This window comes from Glycine soja, chromosome 5 (genome assembly GCF_004193775.1).
Source record: "Glycine soja cultivar W05 chromosome 5, ASM419377v2, whole genome shotgun sequence".
Lineage (NCBI taxonomy): Eukaryota > Viridiplantae > Streptophyta > Magnoliopsida > Fabales > Fabaceae > Glycine > Glycine soja.
In genome coordinates, this window is record NC_041006.1 from 34,640,578 (window position 1) to 34,657,631 (window position 17,054).

Consider the following 17,054-nt stretch of genomic DNA (forward strand, 5'->3'; position numbering starts at 1 on the left):
ATTTTGTAACTGCTGCTTCGGCCCAAATTCGAAATTGCAATAGACGTGAAAACTAGTTAATAAAACTGCTAGGTTGTTGGTACTAATTCTTATTAAAAAAAAAAAAAAAGATTTTCACATAAAGTGTTTTCCTGCAATGAAAATTTTATGTCATTGGCAAATCTCTCGTGGAAACAGAAAACAGTGAAAGTTGAAAGTTGCAACTATAATAAAGTAGTTATTTTCCAAAACCAGAAAAAGCCAAGCATGACTCAACTAACCAATAGTCGTGGCAACAAAATAAAGCATTCAATCATTCATGTCCTTGTTTAGGTACAATGCTAAATTAAAATAGAAAGCCAAAATATACCAAAAAGAGAGGACCTTTTTTTGATAGCACTAACCCAAAATAACCTGTATATTAATCCTCCTCCGAAAAAAGAAAGTTAAACAATAACTTAGTATCATAATTGGAGAAACTATATCATGAATCAGAAAGTCTGAAACTGTTGAACTTGTAAATTTCCCTATTTCCCGAGTGTCTCCGTGAACTTATTAGTTAATACTATATCATTATAACCAGTATTACTATAAGTTACTTTTCAAACATGTCAAAATCAATTAATAGAGACCTTTGGTGGCTGATCTTGACACTATCCTCCCCTTCTCTAATAGCTGTTTGTATGTGGAACTGCTGCTGTGTACTGACTGTCCAGAACATCAATCACCCTGTTGGCTATGGCACTTGCATAGACTGAAGAACCTTCCATTATCTACCTCAGTGAAACAAGTCACAGTTAAACACACAACAACAACAACAATGTGACAATTCTATTCATGCAAGGAATTTATAATTATAACTACCTAGTTAGTTTTTATGTCAAGTGAAATAATACCAACCTTGCTATTGAACAAGAAACTGCAATATTCACCAACATGTCCACCTGCAACATGGTGAAGCTCCAACTGAAGTTCATCCAGAACCTTGGAGACAAACAGCAGGCAGTTAATCTTCTTCCTCTGGAAGAGTTTGATTGTGACATCATCGTCGATGATCCGGACATCAACCTCGCTGTCTTTGGATTTCCTCTGGAGCCATGAGGTCCTTATGCCCCCATCTGGATCACCAAAAGGCTTTATGTTGCAGCTCTCAGCAGCATCTTCTGTTTTTGGCCTCTTGTACCTCTCCTTAGCGTATCTTTTCTTCTCCACCAGTAGTTTGAGCTCATTGACAGTTCTAATCAGCTCTCTTATATAGTCAATGGCATCCCCCACCACAGATGCTCTATCAATCTGTGTTAAACCAAACCCAACCAATAAGCTTCATCAGTTGATCCATAGAAAAAAAAAAGTTAAAATATATTTTTAGTCCATGTAGATAGAACATTGTTCACTTTTAATTCTTCAAAAATAAATCTTTTGGTCTTCCATTTATAGAAGTTATCATATTTTCATAAACAAGAAACCCCAAAAAATAAATTTTTGTGAAGGACAAGGACTCTATCTGACATATTTTCATGAAAGTTATCAAATTCGAGAGTTTACGTAGACTTGTGAGAGTTTCATAAACTTGACTCGTGGACTTGACTCGTAAGAGTCCACTTCGTATAAAATTAATAACAAACTATCTATAAATAACATACCAATTAAATATTTCAACAATATAATAAAACAAAATAGTAAATCATAAATTTCACAATACTTAAATAAACAGTCTAGTAACGCATCACTACTAGATAGTAACTTGTAGATGTTATAGTAGTGATAGATAATTCTCATCGAGGGTTTGATATTAGTAGAGAACAAGAGTTTGATGTTATTAAAGCTGAGAATTTTTTTATTTGAGAATAACACACTAAATGAAAGTATGTTGAACACTAAACAAATAGAAAATAACCCAAAATGACTTATATTTTGGTTTAATTTTTTTAACTTGCTGACTTGTTGACTCGGTGATAAACTCGAGAGTCTACCGAATTTACTTAAAATTTATAAAATCTATCAAGAATCTACTAAAAAAAGAGTTTACTCACGGGTCAACTCAAAGAGGGTAAATGAACTTGTAAACTCGAGAGTTTGATAACAATGTTTTCATGAATAAGAGATCAAAAGAAGACAATTTGTTAGAAACTAAAAAGGGAAAGTGTTCTATTAGGGATTAAAAACATAATGAACCAGAAAAAAAAGATGTAGCATGTTATTTGTTAGTTAGAAAAATCATAGAATAGATGGTGTATACCTTTGTGGGGCTTGGGATGAGATTCCTCAAGATTTTGTATTTTCCATTGAGTTGTTCTCTTCTTTGTTTCTCAGTTGCAAAGTGTTTGGTAGCTTTGCCTCCCCTTCCTTTGCCTACAGAAGGTGTGACCCTGTTGAATTCCAGCACTCCCATGTCAAGCTGGCTCCCATCACCCTCCATCTCATCCCCTCCAGCAAAGAGTGAGCCATTCCTTGAGTTGGTTGGCAAGCTATAGCCGCGGGGGAGAGACTGAAACAGCTCTCTGAGTGCTGGAGGCTGTGGAGGCAGGTTCAGATGGAATAGAGGATCATACAAAACTGAGGATGCACTTGTGTTTTCTGATCCTATTGTAAGGTCTCCAAGAAAGGCCATTGGATTCTGAAAGTTTGGTGTGTTCTGAGTTGGGTTTGTGAGGCAAATGGAGGGATTGGTGAGCAAAGATGAGGCTGAGCATCTTGGCATGTGGAGAAGGTTTAGGAGATCTGGTGAAGGGTAAGGAGGGTCTAGTATGGAAGAAGGGTTGTTGTAACTTTGGCTGCAGTTTTGAGTCTCAATTTGCTGAAATTGTTGTTCATTTTGTTGTTGTTGTTGTTGTTGTTCTGTGTGATTAGCATAGGCTATGTCTTGTAATTCCTGAACAGTAGCAGGGTCCCAAGTGGACAGCTGATAGGGATAGGCATCAATGACCTCTTGCACCAAATGGTTATCCATGTTGTTGTTGTTGTTGATGTAGGAGTTTCCCATGTTCAAACCTAGATGTTGTGGATGTGGGATTTCAATAGATGTGGCAGTTACTCCACTTACATAGGTGGAGACATGATCTTCTTGGTGTTGTGGGTAGTGATGGTTATAGGAGAGCTCCTCCACAGAAAGCCTGAGATTCTGTTCAAGACTATTATTGTTGCTGTTTGTGGTGTTTCCTACAACTATAGGTGATGGAGGTAGAGTTTGAGGAAAGTTATCCTTTAGAAAGGGTATACTTTCTCCCATTGTGTTGGGATCAAAGCAACCGGTTTGCTCATGCATTTTTGGCCTGTCTCCTCCTGTACTCGTTAGTCTATCTGCAGTAGTAGTTGACACAAATCAACAGAATCAGATATTTAAAATTAAACAAAAAGAACATACTATGTGAGTGAATACAAAAAATATCACCCAAGAAAGAGAAAAGGAAAAGAAAAACAAAGGAAAAAGACATAACAGAATTTGAACATTCACTGAAAAATATGTTTGAGATTTGATCATTTGAATCTTGTTTTGCTGTAGGTGGTTCTAGCTAGCACCAAATTAAAAATTTGAGGCCATTGAATCAAGAAAGTAATTACTTGTAAATTACCTATACTAGAAGGAAATAAAATTAAACAATATGAAGAGTAGGAAACAGTAGTTTCATATAGACAATGTGGGACAGAGGGATTTGGAATTCTTTCCTTTCTTTTTCTAAGATAGAGTTTGTTGTGAGAAAGGATGAGACAAAGTAGAAGGTGGTAGGAACGATGGGGGTACTTAAAAATGGCAAATATCTCAATGTATAGTTTAATCTATTTTTAGGCATCGGAATTGGAAGAAAAAGGGGTCGTTCAGTTACAAGCAATTCAGTCAGATTCTTGCTTCCAGGGGCCCACATGCTCAGTTTCACGATAAATTTTTAATTACCATTTATAGTTTTTTAGAGGAATTACCATTTATAGTTGAGACACATTTGATTAAACTTGGTTAAAATGAGATTTTAGGTAGTAAGGTTTGATTTAATAGTCTCATTCAGAAAAAACAAAAAAATTATCGTGTTGAAATAAGTTGAAATATATTTATGGAAGAATAATAAATCACTCATGTAAGTTTTTCACAACCATGTTCTTAAATTACAGGCAAAACAATTTATTAATTTATTGCGAAGATAAAGCTGTTTAATCCGGCATAAATTTGTAAGTTAATCTTGATTGCAGGCATGAAAAAGAAAAACACTTCATTAAAAGAAAAAATGCATTCTAATAATTTCTGAAATTCTATCGAATTACTGTTCTAACATTAATGCTCATAAAACAAAGTATTTACTATTTAATAAGATAAGCTATAAATGTCTACAAAATGTTCCATCTGCATCCCCTTTGCCATCTGCTTTGGTAAATGCAAGTAATTAGCAAATGCATCATAAACCCATTACACAAGTTTTACGTGATTCGATTAAATAACTATATTTACGGATGAAAATATTATTATCAAAACAAAATTACAGAATAATATTTGTAAACATTTTTAAACTCCTCTGTGCCACAATTCTCCATAATTACTTACCTTTACTAATAATCTCTTAATTTCCCCTTTCTCATACATTAAATAACTTCTTAATTCAAGTAAGTACAAATCCTTTTTTTTTTTGGTGTGGGGGTATATTGGTACTTACAGATTATGAAGAGTTGCTTTACAATACATTACGCATTTTATAATAAAAAAAATCTCCCATATTTTATAATTTCTTACATATCATCACCACAGTACCCAAGGTTAACCTCACTTCATCTATCAGGATTTCTGATGAAAAAACAAACCCATTTCTTACCTAACATATGCATGATACTAATTAAACATATAAATTTGTAAATAAAAGAAAACTTTCATTTGTAATCTTCAAATTATAAATTTGAATCAAATTCACAATATATAATTATTCGTGCCGGTGAATTGAATTTAAAATATTCTAATAAAATAGAGTTTAGATTACATTCACCTATAAATTGATATTATTATATATTCTCCATAATTTTCCATATTCAATGCTGCCAATCTTTTTTGTACAGCAGTGCCCTATGCCTCCCGGGCATCCAGTTTTGTAACTGCCTCTTTAGAATTCTTCTATGAGAGATGGACAAATACATTTCTTTCCTAAACAATGTCCTAAACTCATACGTTGTCCTGTCTCCTACTTCAACTGTAACGTGTAACAGATGGCTAAAAATATTATATATTATTTAATACGTTTGGGGCATGGAAAGGAAATATGGATATTGAAAATTGAGTAATGTTATTATTTATAATAGGAAAGGAGAGAAGAGAAGAGAAAAAAATGAGTGATGTGTGTTATAACATATTCAGATAAAAGAACTCGCCTTATTACTGAAACTAATGTGTCTGTATGTAAACACATACACAGGAGCTGCAACTAACTATTCTCTGCGTTCCTTTTTAACTATCTTTTAAAGTTTCTACGTAGAAATTAAAAATTACAATAAATTTTACTAATTTTAATAAAATAGTAATGAAATTTCCTATTTTATTCATTTTTAGTTCCAAATTCTATGCATATTTTTTGTTGCAAATATGATTGTGCGTATTTTTTGTTCCAATTGTAATTGTTGTTGGTTGAATTTTATATGTTTTTATCCATGTTTTGGTTATCTAATTTTGTTTGTCTAGCCACAAATAAATAAAAAAAAACGAAATGCTGCCACATGGTTGTCACAACGATGGATAAGAAAGAGGAAGATGAAGGGTGATTATAGAGCCAGGAGTGAGGAGAGAGAAAACAAATGGTAAAACAAGAAAAAGTGAGAAAGCAAATAAGAAAAGAAAATCTTGACCATTAATTTAAAAAACAGAGAGATCAACAGTGTAAAATCTTCTTTCACGGTACAAGAGTAACCTCATTGATGCACTTAAGCCTTCTTTATAATCATCATAAAACAACAAATATCATAATGTAATTTTACATTATTAGTACATATAATCTTTTTCTCTTCCCTTATTTACTTTTATTTTGATTTGATTTTACATGCTTTATTTTCATTATCTATTTTGATTACTGCTTACCTCCTTTTCAATTTCTTTCTTTTGAATTAGTTCATCGTATTCACTTTAATTAATTTTACATTTCTTTATCAAGTCCCTTCATTGATTTATTCGTTAATTTTGCGCAATTTGATTTTCTTCAAGTTAATCGAATAATATCAATGTTTTGCTTCAAATTCTTGTAAATATTCAATCTTGCCAAGTTATTTTATTATGACATTCATATTTTATTTTTTTTGTTACAAGGCATTCATATTGTTTATAACCAAATTAAAGTGGGTTATTCATACTTATAAGCAAATTAATATCTCAGTTATTAAATTGAAGAATTAAGATTTTGACTCATATATATGTCATTAACTGAAAATTAAATTCTGCCGGCTACGAAGTTCAAAGAGTATTTAATTCTATGTCTTCATGCTACCATTTAGAATCAACCAGTGAAACCATTTCATAAGATTTTGAACAACGTACATCATCAAATAAAAAATAATTTTGGAAACAAATTTTACTGTCAATAAATTGAAACACCCGATGGGACTCTAAAATTTTAAAACCAATTTGATAGTAGATGCTATTAAGAAGTGATATAATGATTATCATGACAAAATAAATCATAAAAAAGTTTTGAAAAAGCCTCAGGTCAAAATAACCCTGCAAGTAAGCCAGACAACAACAATATTGCAAATTTTGGAGAAAATATTCAACCTTAAATTATGAATGTTGAACCAATTGTTACTTGAACTTAACCATAATTAAACACAGAACGAATATAAATCGAGTTGTCATTACCTCTTAACTTATTCTAGAAATTAACAGTAATTGGAGTTGAATAATTAAAAAAAAAAGCCTTAACATTATATCAGTAATTAGAAATGGATTCTCTCTCCCCCACCCCAAAAAATTGAAAAAGTGATAATATATGATCACTTACGGAATTAGAGGGCAGGCAAGAGTCCTAACCCCTCTTATAGTGCTTCTTATGTATATACATTAATACATATGTATTTTTTAAGTTAGTTAGTTTAATCGTGTAAAATTAATTTTATATGGTACCAAACAGTGACTGTTAATGTTAGATACCGTAAAAAGTTACTTGTGTTTGTTGTTATTATAACAATAGTTTAGGTGATAATTAATGTAAAATTGTGTAAAATTAATATATATTTTCAAAATATTATTTATTAGAAGTTAAATATTTAAAAAATCATAAAGAAAGAAAGAAAAAATCCAACTAATAGATTCCTGGATTCGTCCGTATGTACAATATATATATATATATAAATAAGTGTGTGTCATGTGAAAAGTGAAAGATTTTTTTTTAATATAAAATAAATTATACATTTTATATGTAGTAACGATATATATATATATATATATATATATATATATATATATATATATATAATCTATATTAATTGTTTTTACACTTTTAGGTAGTAAAAAAATATACATTCTAAAATATTTCTTTCTATTTTTTCTAAGCAAGTATAAACATGATTTAAAAATATTAAAATGAAAATGTTGTTTTTGTTTTCTTCATTGATAACATATCTTAGAGGAGAGAGAAAAAATAAAAATTAAGTTGCCAATTACGCAGAAGCAATGACGAGGTGCAAGAAAAGGAAAAAGAAAGAATACCACAGCTCACACAAAAGGTGATTGCAGAAGAAAGCGCGTTAGCTTGAATTCTAAAATGTATAATTAACGGCACTTGTGGTCCCTCACAACAGCAAGAAATTCCTCTCCATGCAGGTTGGTAAGTTAAACCAACTTATAGGAATGCCTTATTCTCCTTTTTCTAATAACAATTTGATTTTTAGTGTTTTCTGTTTCTTAATTTTTGGGTGTTTCTTATATTTCTCCATCCCTTTTATGTTTCCTGGTTGAAAAATGAAAACAAGTAATGAGGTTTTTTTTATGGATCAAGTAATATGAGTTAATCTATCTAATTTTTGGTGCAATAATTTTCTATAGATGAAAAAAATGATAAGTTTGTCATTTACTAGAAAATTCAATAATATTCGAAGTAAATTGTGACATTGATAAACTCTACAAATAATATTAATATTCTATCTTTTCGAATTATGTCTCTAACTTGTTATTATATTGACTGATTTAGAGACCAAAAATATTGACTTGTCATAGATATTAATTTGGAAACTGATGTAGAGACTAAATATTAAAGTATCTAAATTGGTCATTATGGCACAAAATTGAGTTTTAATTAGAGACCGATTTTTCAGTGGCTAATTGTTTTAAAAGTTGTATTTATTTAATCAGAGACCGAACATTTTAGTTTCTAATTGAAATATAAATAGAGACTGATTTTACAATTGCTATTAACTCATTTTACAAATTGAATTTTCAGTTGCAATTAATTCATTTTAGATACTGATTTTCAGTCTCTAATTGCAAAAGAATTAAAAACCTATATTTCAGCATTTGATTACTATTGAATTTCTCTACTGCTTGGTAACATAACTAGTTCTTTTTGGGTTTGATATCTGATTTCTATCCATTGTTATTATCTTGATAGGGTATGCTTGCCTTTAAATGTGTTCATGAATCTTATACTGCTAATCACAAAAGTTTATTGAAGAAAAAGAGAGAAAAAAAGAAAACAAGGTGGGGGACAAAGAAACATTAACAGAAGCAATAATTAAGAAGGTCTACTCTATCTCTAAAGAAAGGCTCATGAAGCTAAGGCTAGTGGGCAAAGAATTCCACCAAGTAAAACCCAGGTGCATGAATCCTAAGTTAGCCAACTTATCTGCGCATACGTTTTCCTCCCTGTATATGTGAGATACAATAAAATTCATACATTGCGTAATTTCAATACAAATATTCCATCTATATATTCTGCCAAGGAACAATTAGATGAGGATTGTGAAAGGCCAGAGTTATTAAAATATATTCTTTATTAAAATAACTTTATTAAATAAATTTATATAAAAAACATTTGGAAAAGAAAACCGAACAAAACTAATTTTAATTTTTTTTACAAATAGTAATTAATTTATTTAATTATGACGTTTTACTTGGTTGAAATATTATCAGGGCTTACTATCATATTAGGTTTTGAATTATCATATCATTCAGAATATATTTATCCTGTTAAAAATTAGCTAGTATATTAAACGTATGCAGTACGTGAGCATAATTAGATAATAAATTATAATAACCTATCGTATTATGAGTAATTGATAAAGAGAATAAGTGCTAGTGTGTTCACGTTATAAAACATTGTTATGTATTATAATTATCATTACATTATAACATAATATAATAATTATATAGGTATAAAATGTCCGATTGTTATATATAGGTATAAACCATTTGTTCTAGGCACCTAAGCTCCTAGACACCACTGTGTTCAACATAATCTTTTTATTATTTTGTTTTCTTAATTAAAATCACTTTTTGCTGATATGATTTTGAGATGATGTGTCGCTACAATTTATGCTTTTGACAGGAAGTTTTTAGGAATGTAATTAATTTGTTGAATTTTAAAGGAAATATTAGGTAAATTTTTAATATATTATTTATCTCTTTATTTAATAACTCATTTACTCCTCTTATACACTACTTCCGCGAAGTATTCATTGAGAATAATCTTAGAAAAAAGTATCTAATGTAACATTAATTTTGTAAAGTGATATATATTTTGAAACAATTTTTTTCTCTAAAATATCATTTAATTCTATTGATTAGTTGAACATTTATTAGAAAGTGTGTTTTAAATGCATATTTATTATTACGTATTAGGGGAAGGATAATGGGTTTTAATGAAAGACATATGAATGCATACATTAAATAGTTGGATATTATGCATTTAGCATTCTTTTATTATATTTATGAATCTGATTTTTTTAAAAACATCATACCAGAATAAAGTATGACATCTGATGTTATTAATGTATACCGCAATTTTTTTTTTTTAAAAATTCTATACATTAATTCCTTAATCATTATCCTAAGGAAAGTGGTTAACAAAACCAATATACACAATTACACACATAGAGGACAGAATCGACTGATACCAGCTATCAAACTTGGTAAAACGACATCTTTGATAGCTTTTCACAGAAGCCAGAAGATAAATTTTATTAATTCAATAACTGAATCATGTTATATTGTCCTGCCGATCATGTATACAAAATTTTAGATAATTTGGACAAATTTATATGTAATATAATAATAGAAATTTACTTATATCAATATTATATTACATGTTAAAGTAAGGAAATAAAGTATTTTTAATCTTTAAATTGAATAAAATTTTATAGATTTTTGTTGAATCAATAAAATTTAACTCTTGTCAAAAGGTATTAAAGGTATCAATTAACAAAATTTAATACTTGGTGTAATTTGATCTTATCCTTGAACTATTTTTAAAAAATTAAAAAATTTCCGTATACTTTAAAAGTTTATAATTGGGTCCTTAGGTAAACTGCAAAGATAAATTTAAAAATCACAAATAGTTAAAGGAACTATAAAATAATAAAAAAAACTATTTGAAAATTTTCAAATAGGTCGCTATTTAAGACAATCGGGAATAAAAAATATTCAACATGCTTCAGATGAAAATAAATTCAGGGACCTACTTACAAACTTTTAAACAGATCAATCTAATCTAGTTAAATATAATGTTAAATATTAAAAACTTGATAATTGAATAACTAGAGTTCCTCAAAATACAAATCTGATGGCTATATTTTTAAATAAAAAACTAATTGTGCAATGGAAAGATATAATGTAAGAATTCATGTTGGACATAAATGAGGTATCCTTACCATTCTTTACTTGGAGTCAAATCTTACGGTTTCTCCTGATCTTTCCATTACCACGGCGTTTCTTTTTAGCCAATTTCAATTTATTTTTGGATTTCTTCCCTATTCCACCAACAGGCTTTAAGGAAGCCATGCTTTGACTGCCATCAGCCATCTCCACATCTGGCAAATTTAAAAACAAATAGGGGATATTAGATTGTTCTTGCGAGGCAATCAGATACCAAAAGAAAATGATAAACAAAAAAAGGTAAGAATTGTGGATTTATCTTTAACAAAATATTTTATTTTGCAACATAGCTTTCACAAACATATAGTAGATGCTATGAAAGATCACAAATGATAAGCAGGATAAAGCAAGCAACAACATATCTTAAACACAGTTCCAATCGGCACAAATGGCCATTTACCGATTAGCTTAGCTCTTTGGCATTTAGAAGAAAAGAACCCACCGATTAAATTCTTAGCTTATTGATGGGGAGCATAGTAACAAATAGTACAAGATCAATTTCACTCTGTTTAATGCATTTTGACACATATACAAATACCATTCTTTCACAAAAATCAACATATGATCAAAATTACTCAGGAAATTCATATTAATCCACACATTTCGCATAAACAAAGCAGAGAGAAGGAGTAAAGTCATAAACTATGAAGTAAAAGAAGCGATGAGGTACCCATGTTGGTGTTGTTAGTGGAAGTGGACGCTTCCATGGCAGTATTTGGTTTCGAAGGAACCTCCAGCTTAGGTGCGGCAAGGGCGGCCTCTTGGGCAGCGAGCTTAGCAGCTTCTTTCTTGTCATAGAAAGGTTCAACAATCTCCCTCCGAATAGCCCTCAGCCTCTTCTCCCTCTTTGATCTCAATGACTTCGCCATTCTCTTGTACTTGACTACTTCCTTTCACCTAGCTATACTTCAATTTCGTTTTCACTGTACTACTTGGGCCTGTTTGGAATGGAATTCATTTTTTTGATTAATGTTTGGAATCAAACTCATTAGTAATTAGTAATTCAACTCAATTTTTTATTTACTTAATTCTAATGTTGGGATCAAATAGTAAAATTAATTTAAATAAACTCCATTGTTTCAGATATGTTTAGAATTTATTTTAATTTCTTATTTTTTCAATAACATCTGGCGACAAATGAACTCCACGAGAAACCAGCATCCATATCAAGCAGATAAAAAAGAAACAGCAAGAATGAATCCAGCATTATGAATTTATCAAAGTTCTTTTGGATGAACAAAATTCTGCATTTTATGTTTTTAACTTCGAGAAAGGTCACATATAATTGATCAAACTAAATATATAGGTAGCCAGAATATATTAATCTGGAAGTGAACTGGAACTAACAGAGGAAAAACCCTAAAATCATAATACTTAAACAAACCCAACAATTTTTTTATTTTTCAAGAAAAACTGAAAATGAAGCATAATATAAAGAGCAAGAACGTAAGAATAAGTGGGTTCGAATACCTGGTTTGGTTTGTGGAGGCAACAGAACAGAGTTCAAGCGAATGCAAACGGCGTATGCGGACTCTGCTTTACGAAAGAGGCGGTGTTTTGCTGTGCAGCTTTGGTAGGTTATATGAGAAGGGAAATTGCATGAGGACAGAATAGTCTTTTAACCCAAAAGAATTATAAATGGGCCTATCTTAGATTGTAAAATTGGGATGGGTTATTAAACTGGAATGGGCTATCGGGGACAGCCCTTCATGTTTTTCAAGCTATATTACATTTATTATATTGTTTTCGTCAAAAAATAAAATCTACTAATTTAGGAAATAATTTTCGAAAATAAAATTAAAAGAATTTTTTTTAAAAAAAATAAGGAGAATAAAATTATTCTTTTACTGAGATTATTTCTTGTTAATATGTCAGCTAAAATACTTTTGGTTCCTGTATAGTTTGGTTTTTCAAATTTTTTTTGATCCATTTTGGTCTAAAGAAAACCTTGTTTGTGTCATGTGTGTATGATACATCCAACTTAATTAATATTCATGATGGCATGGTGAGACAAAATGTCGTGTGGTAGTGAAGGAGTTCACACTCAACTTATGTTGAGCTTGGACATTTTTGTCATTTACTCACACAATATCCACTTTGGGTAAAGTCCTATGTTATGTTTGACCAATATACTTGCTTCCAGGCGCATTATGTGGGGAGATTGGAGAATGGGAAAGTTTTCGATAGCAGCTACAATCGTGGCAAGCCACTATGCTTTCGCGTCGGTGTTGGAGAGGTATGTATGATAGTTAATGTGTTATGTTGTTTGTAACTAAAAGCAGCAATATACAACATTGGCAACAAATCTTATTGAGTTTAATGGTGTCAATGTAAAAGTTTTAACACTGAACCAATAAGAGATTATGTATTATATAGTATGATTTTTAAGATAGTTATTAGCAAAGTCAATAAATTTTCCTTCTTGGATTGTTAATGAAAACCATAGAGTAAATTTCCATGTTTATTTAATGAGCGCCACCAGTCATAAGTAGTCATATTATAAAGTACCCTTTATGTACAGTCATGTTCTGGAATTAAAAGTTGTCCATTAATCAAATAGGTCATTAAAGGTTGGGATGAAGGCATTATAGGAGGTGATGGAGTTCCTCCCATGCTTGCAGGTACCTTTCTTATTATCTGTGTAAATTCAATGTTTTATGACATGCCAAGGTAAAATTGTTTACTTTTTCCTAACATAGGAGGGAAACGTACACGGAAGATTCCTCCAGAACTTGGATATGGCTCAAGAGAGGCTGGTGGTAGAGGAGGCAAGTACTCTTTTCCTTTAGCTCTGTGCTGCTAAACAATACTTTTTCTTTGACATTATATTTATGTGGAAAATAAAGATGAAAATTTGTTTGCTGTTGGTTGGTTTGCACTTTGTGAAACTTGGACGATTAAAGATTATGTTATTATTTATCTTTAATTGGTATTAATTTATAGTGTTACTCTAAAGGAAAGTACTGGTTACTTTAGGGTCTGCTTAATTTTAAATAAACAAGAGCTTAGGGTGATGATTGTGGCACTCAGGCAAGTGGCATAACAATGCAGAATAAAAGAATGGACTCAATGGCAGCTCTATTTCTGTTTTTTTTCCTGTTCACTTAGTAGTCCAGGAGAATAAATAAGAAAAATGCACACTTGGTGTTAAGAAAATGATATTTTGTTGGGAATTTTTTCTTCTAATAGTGACATTGCTTTATATTACAAGCTAGTCGCTGCTAACATATCTCTGTTAAACTTACATGGACTTGTTAAATATACAATTTCCAGGAGCTATTTCTCATTAATAGAGAACCATTAAATTAAATTAAGTTCTTAAGGAAAAACCATGCCAAGACATATCACTGTGACTCTGTAGAAAGTTTTTTTTGGGGGGGGTGAATATATCTCTGTAGAAAGATGTTTATAAAACTAGTGAAAACATATGTACAGCAAATTCCGTAGAGAAACTTGAACCAAGGAAAGCATGTCAAGCTGTTGTAGGCTACCAATGTTCTGTTTTATTAATGAATCTAAATTGGTACTAGGTTTAGCGGTTGATTAGAATAGTGGTAATCTTAAGAATTATGCATTGCCTTATACACACGGAACACTTTCACGTATTCTTTTTCTGCATGAATTTTTCTCTTACCATTTTTCTTAGCCAAGCAAAAACTTATGCCTAGCTAGTTTGATGCAGGTTCATGTATCATTCCTCCTGATTCGGTATTATTGTTTGACGTGGAGTTCGTTAGCAAAGCATGATTTACAAAGCCGTGAGCTGGCAAATTGCGCCCTTCTTTTTGTTCGAAGTTTGGAGCTTAGATTTCATATAGGAGAAATTTTACAATTAATATTATTGTTAAACTAAAAATTACTTGATAAATGCTTGACTAAGTAATAAACGTGCTATGTTATTGACTATACAGCTTTGATTTCATTAGTATAGAAATTGTCCCCAAATGTTGAACAGTTATGAGCTACTGTTCAGCACTGAAAAACCACTTCAAAGTTCAAACAAAGAGGGGAAATAATGCTGAAGAAAATAGAAATAACCAAAGAAAGAAAACAGTCGGTAAAAGGAAAGCTGTCAAAGCACTTTGATTGCTTTTGGCAAAGCAAGCAACCAGTTCTTTTTATCTCTTTTTTTGTATGACAAACACTATCCTGAGTCCTAGTGTTACAAAGCAGTTAAATTGATTCCTAATAACTTATTAAAGTGACAAGACCCCCTGCAATCAAAAGTGAAGGCCAAATCATGTCTCATTGCCTAAAGATATCTAACATACCTCCTCTTACTAGCTAGCTATGTACTTAAATTTGAAACTTATATTTGTTTCCTATTTTCTGAAGTTTATATAATAAAAAGTGAAAACAAAAAATAAGAACAGAAAACAACAAAAAGTTGGTTTTACTTTTACCATTTCTTATACACACTTTTGAATAATATTAAACAAAATGAAAATAGAAAACCTTTACTCGAACTAAACAACATCTAAATTTTGAGTTTAATGTTTTTATGAGATGGAATGCGGTCGAAAATGTCCCTCCATGCATTGCTTCTATTACATTTAGCATCGAATTCAGTAAACTTCTGACAAATTGTTTGAAATGTGGACGTATTTCATCCCACAGAATGTAAAAGGACAGCTTATGATGCTTATCACTTTGGAATCTTGGTAGCTTTATCCCAACTTTTGAAATCATGATTCAAGTGTACCGATATAGCTACCAAAAACACAATACACACCATTTAGACAAGGAAAAACAACTAAAATTAACCAGTAATTTTTTCCAATTAAGTTTGTCAGATTCTAATGATTGATGAACAAGATAGGTATGTGTATGTACTATGCTACCACTATCGAACAAGAAAGAGACACTGGATGGAGATGTAAGAGTTGAGACAGCTTGCCATGTTTTGCTTCAATTTTTAAAGGAATGGGACAAAGGGTACCAAGGCAGTTCCAGAGAAAGTGGTGAGGATATTTCGGGATATTGAGGAAGAAAGATATTGACCCTTTATACGCTACTTTGGATGCCAAATCCATGTAAACTTTTTCACGCAAAACAATGGTGGTTGAGGGAGGTTTCTTGCTCTTTTCCTTCATTTCTCCTTTCACTATAGCGTGCAATGAGCAACCTCCTCGTCATAAACAAAAGCACCCAAAACCATTACAAATTTGAACCATCATGTGATTCATGTCCCTTCCCTCGTTGCTTTTTGTCCAATAACATAACATAATGAAGCCAACAAGTATATAATATAATCTCATATACACATCCTCTCATGTTTAAATCATTGGTACATGATCATGCTTTCAGTTTCAGAACAACAATGTGAGCAAGACTTCACTGATATCAAACTACTTTGAAGCCTTAGAAATCCAAATTAATCCTTTGCAAATGGACAAAAACAAAACCCAAAAAAGGGGGAAAAAGAAAAGGTAAAAGAAAAAAAATTAAAAGCCATACACCTCTAGGTTGGTAATAATACTTTTTTTTTTCTCTTTTTCTTTTTTTGATCTTCTTTCTTCTACTAATGAACTTACCTGTTTGAAATGGGGTTTGGACCACTGGGGACTTCATGTGCACTTGCATTGAAGATCCTATTTGGAGATTGAGAGTGTTGAGAGTGCTCTCTCTTTGGAACATGAATGCTGCCTTTGCTAGTTTCTCCTAGTGCCATATCCTTCTTGGAATTTTGTTCACTTTCTTCTCTTACTGAAGCAACTACTTTGGTGTTCCTCTTCTTGACACCCTCTTTGTTAGATGTTGAAGGAGAAAAGATATTGTGTTCTAGTATGGCCATAGTGAAGTGAGAAAGTAGGAGCAAAGAGAAGAAGAGGGCCATGCAAGTGGAGAAGGAAGATGCTGTATCACCAGCCATGCAAAAAAATAAGTGCCTTATGAAAATCATCCAACAAGAAGCATAGCTAGCATTGTGATCATCAACAAAGAAAAAGGGATAAGGTTGGGTATGTGAATATGAAAATATGGTGAAATTTTCTTTGGAGCTCAAGGAGACAAGGTGACAAAGAGAAGGTAGATAATTGTTCTGGCGAAGATGGTGGGAGTTAATGTTATATAATGATAAAGAAGGTTTAGGTACATACAAAAGAGAGAAAGAGAAAGTCTACTGAATATCTATGAAAAGGGAAAGCGGGGATTGATGAAAATTTCTGGATGGTCATATTCAACTTCTTTGTGATGAGTGCCAATGTGATTGCAACAATGACATTGTTATGATGGCATCCAAATCTAAAGTAAA

At 31.3% G+C, this 17,054-nt stretch overlaps 4 protein-coding genes across 6 annotated transcripts; 1 reads left to right on the plus strand and 3 right to left on the minus strand.

Moving 5' to 3' along the window:
- Window positions 1-279: 279 nt before the first annotated feature.
- LOC114412705 (transcription factor bHLH89-like) lies at window positions 280-3,279 on the minus strand. Its single transcript, XM_028376708.1, has 3 exons — window positions 2,219-3,279; window positions 880-1,272; window positions 280-752 (listed from the first exon to the last, which is right to left on the minus strand). Exons 1-3 carry the CDS (start codon window positions 3,242-3,244, stop codon window positions 648-650), a joined length of 1,524 nt encoding a protein of 507 aa, XP_028232509.1. The 5' UTR covers window positions 3,245-3,279; the 3' UTR covers window positions 280-647.
- A 5,302-nt stretch (window positions 3,280-8,581) lies between these two features.
- On the minus strand, window positions 8,582-12,382 carry LOC114412706. Of its 3 annotated transcripts, none has more exons than XM_028376710.1 (4): window positions 12,272-12,382; window positions 11,472-11,739; window positions 10,798-10,956; window positions 8,582-8,794 (listed from the first exon to the last, which is right to left on the minus strand). In XM_028376710.1, exons 2-3 carry the CDS (start codon window positions 11,668-11,670, stop codon window positions 10,814-10,816), a joined length of 342 nt encoding a protein of 113 aa, XP_028232511.1. In that variant the 5' UTR covers window positions 11,671-11,739; window positions 12,272-12,382; the 3' UTR covers window positions 8,582-8,794; window positions 10,798-10,813. The 3 variants fall into 3 exon arrangements, with proteins under 3 accessions (XP_028232511.1, XP_028232512.1, XP_028232510.1); XM_028376711.1 differs by lacking the exon at window positions 8,582-8,794 and adding an exon at window positions 10,125-10,142; XM_028376709.1 differs by lacking the exon at window positions 8,582-8,794 and having other exon boundaries at window positions 10,561-10,956.
- Window positions 12,383-12,902: 520 nt separating this feature from the next.
- Window positions 12,903-14,712, plus strand: LOC114411533 (peptidyl-prolyl cis-trans isomerase FKBP13, chloroplastic-like). Its single transcript, XM_028375182.1, has 4 exons — window positions 12,903-13,037; window positions 13,362-13,422; window positions 13,501-13,569; window positions 14,484-14,712. Exons 1-4 carry the CDS (start codon window positions 12,918-12,920, stop codon window positions 14,546-14,548), a joined length of 315 nt encoding a protein of 104 aa, XP_028230983.1. The 5' UTR covers window positions 12,903-12,917; the 3' UTR covers window positions 14,549-14,712.
- Window positions 14,713-14,763: 51 nt separating this feature from the next.
- On the minus strand, window positions 14,764-16,673 carry LOC114411339 (CLAVATA3/ESR (CLE)-related protein TDIF-like). The gene is made up of 2 exons (XM_028375047.1): window positions 16,336-16,673; window positions 14,764-14,776 (listed from the first exon to the last, which is right to left on the minus strand). The coding sequence occupies exons 1-2, from the start codon at window positions 16,671-16,673 to the stop codon at window positions 14,764-14,766; spliced, it is 351 nt and encodes a 116-aa protein (XP_028230848.1).
- Window positions 16,674-17,054: the final 381 nt, after the last annotated feature.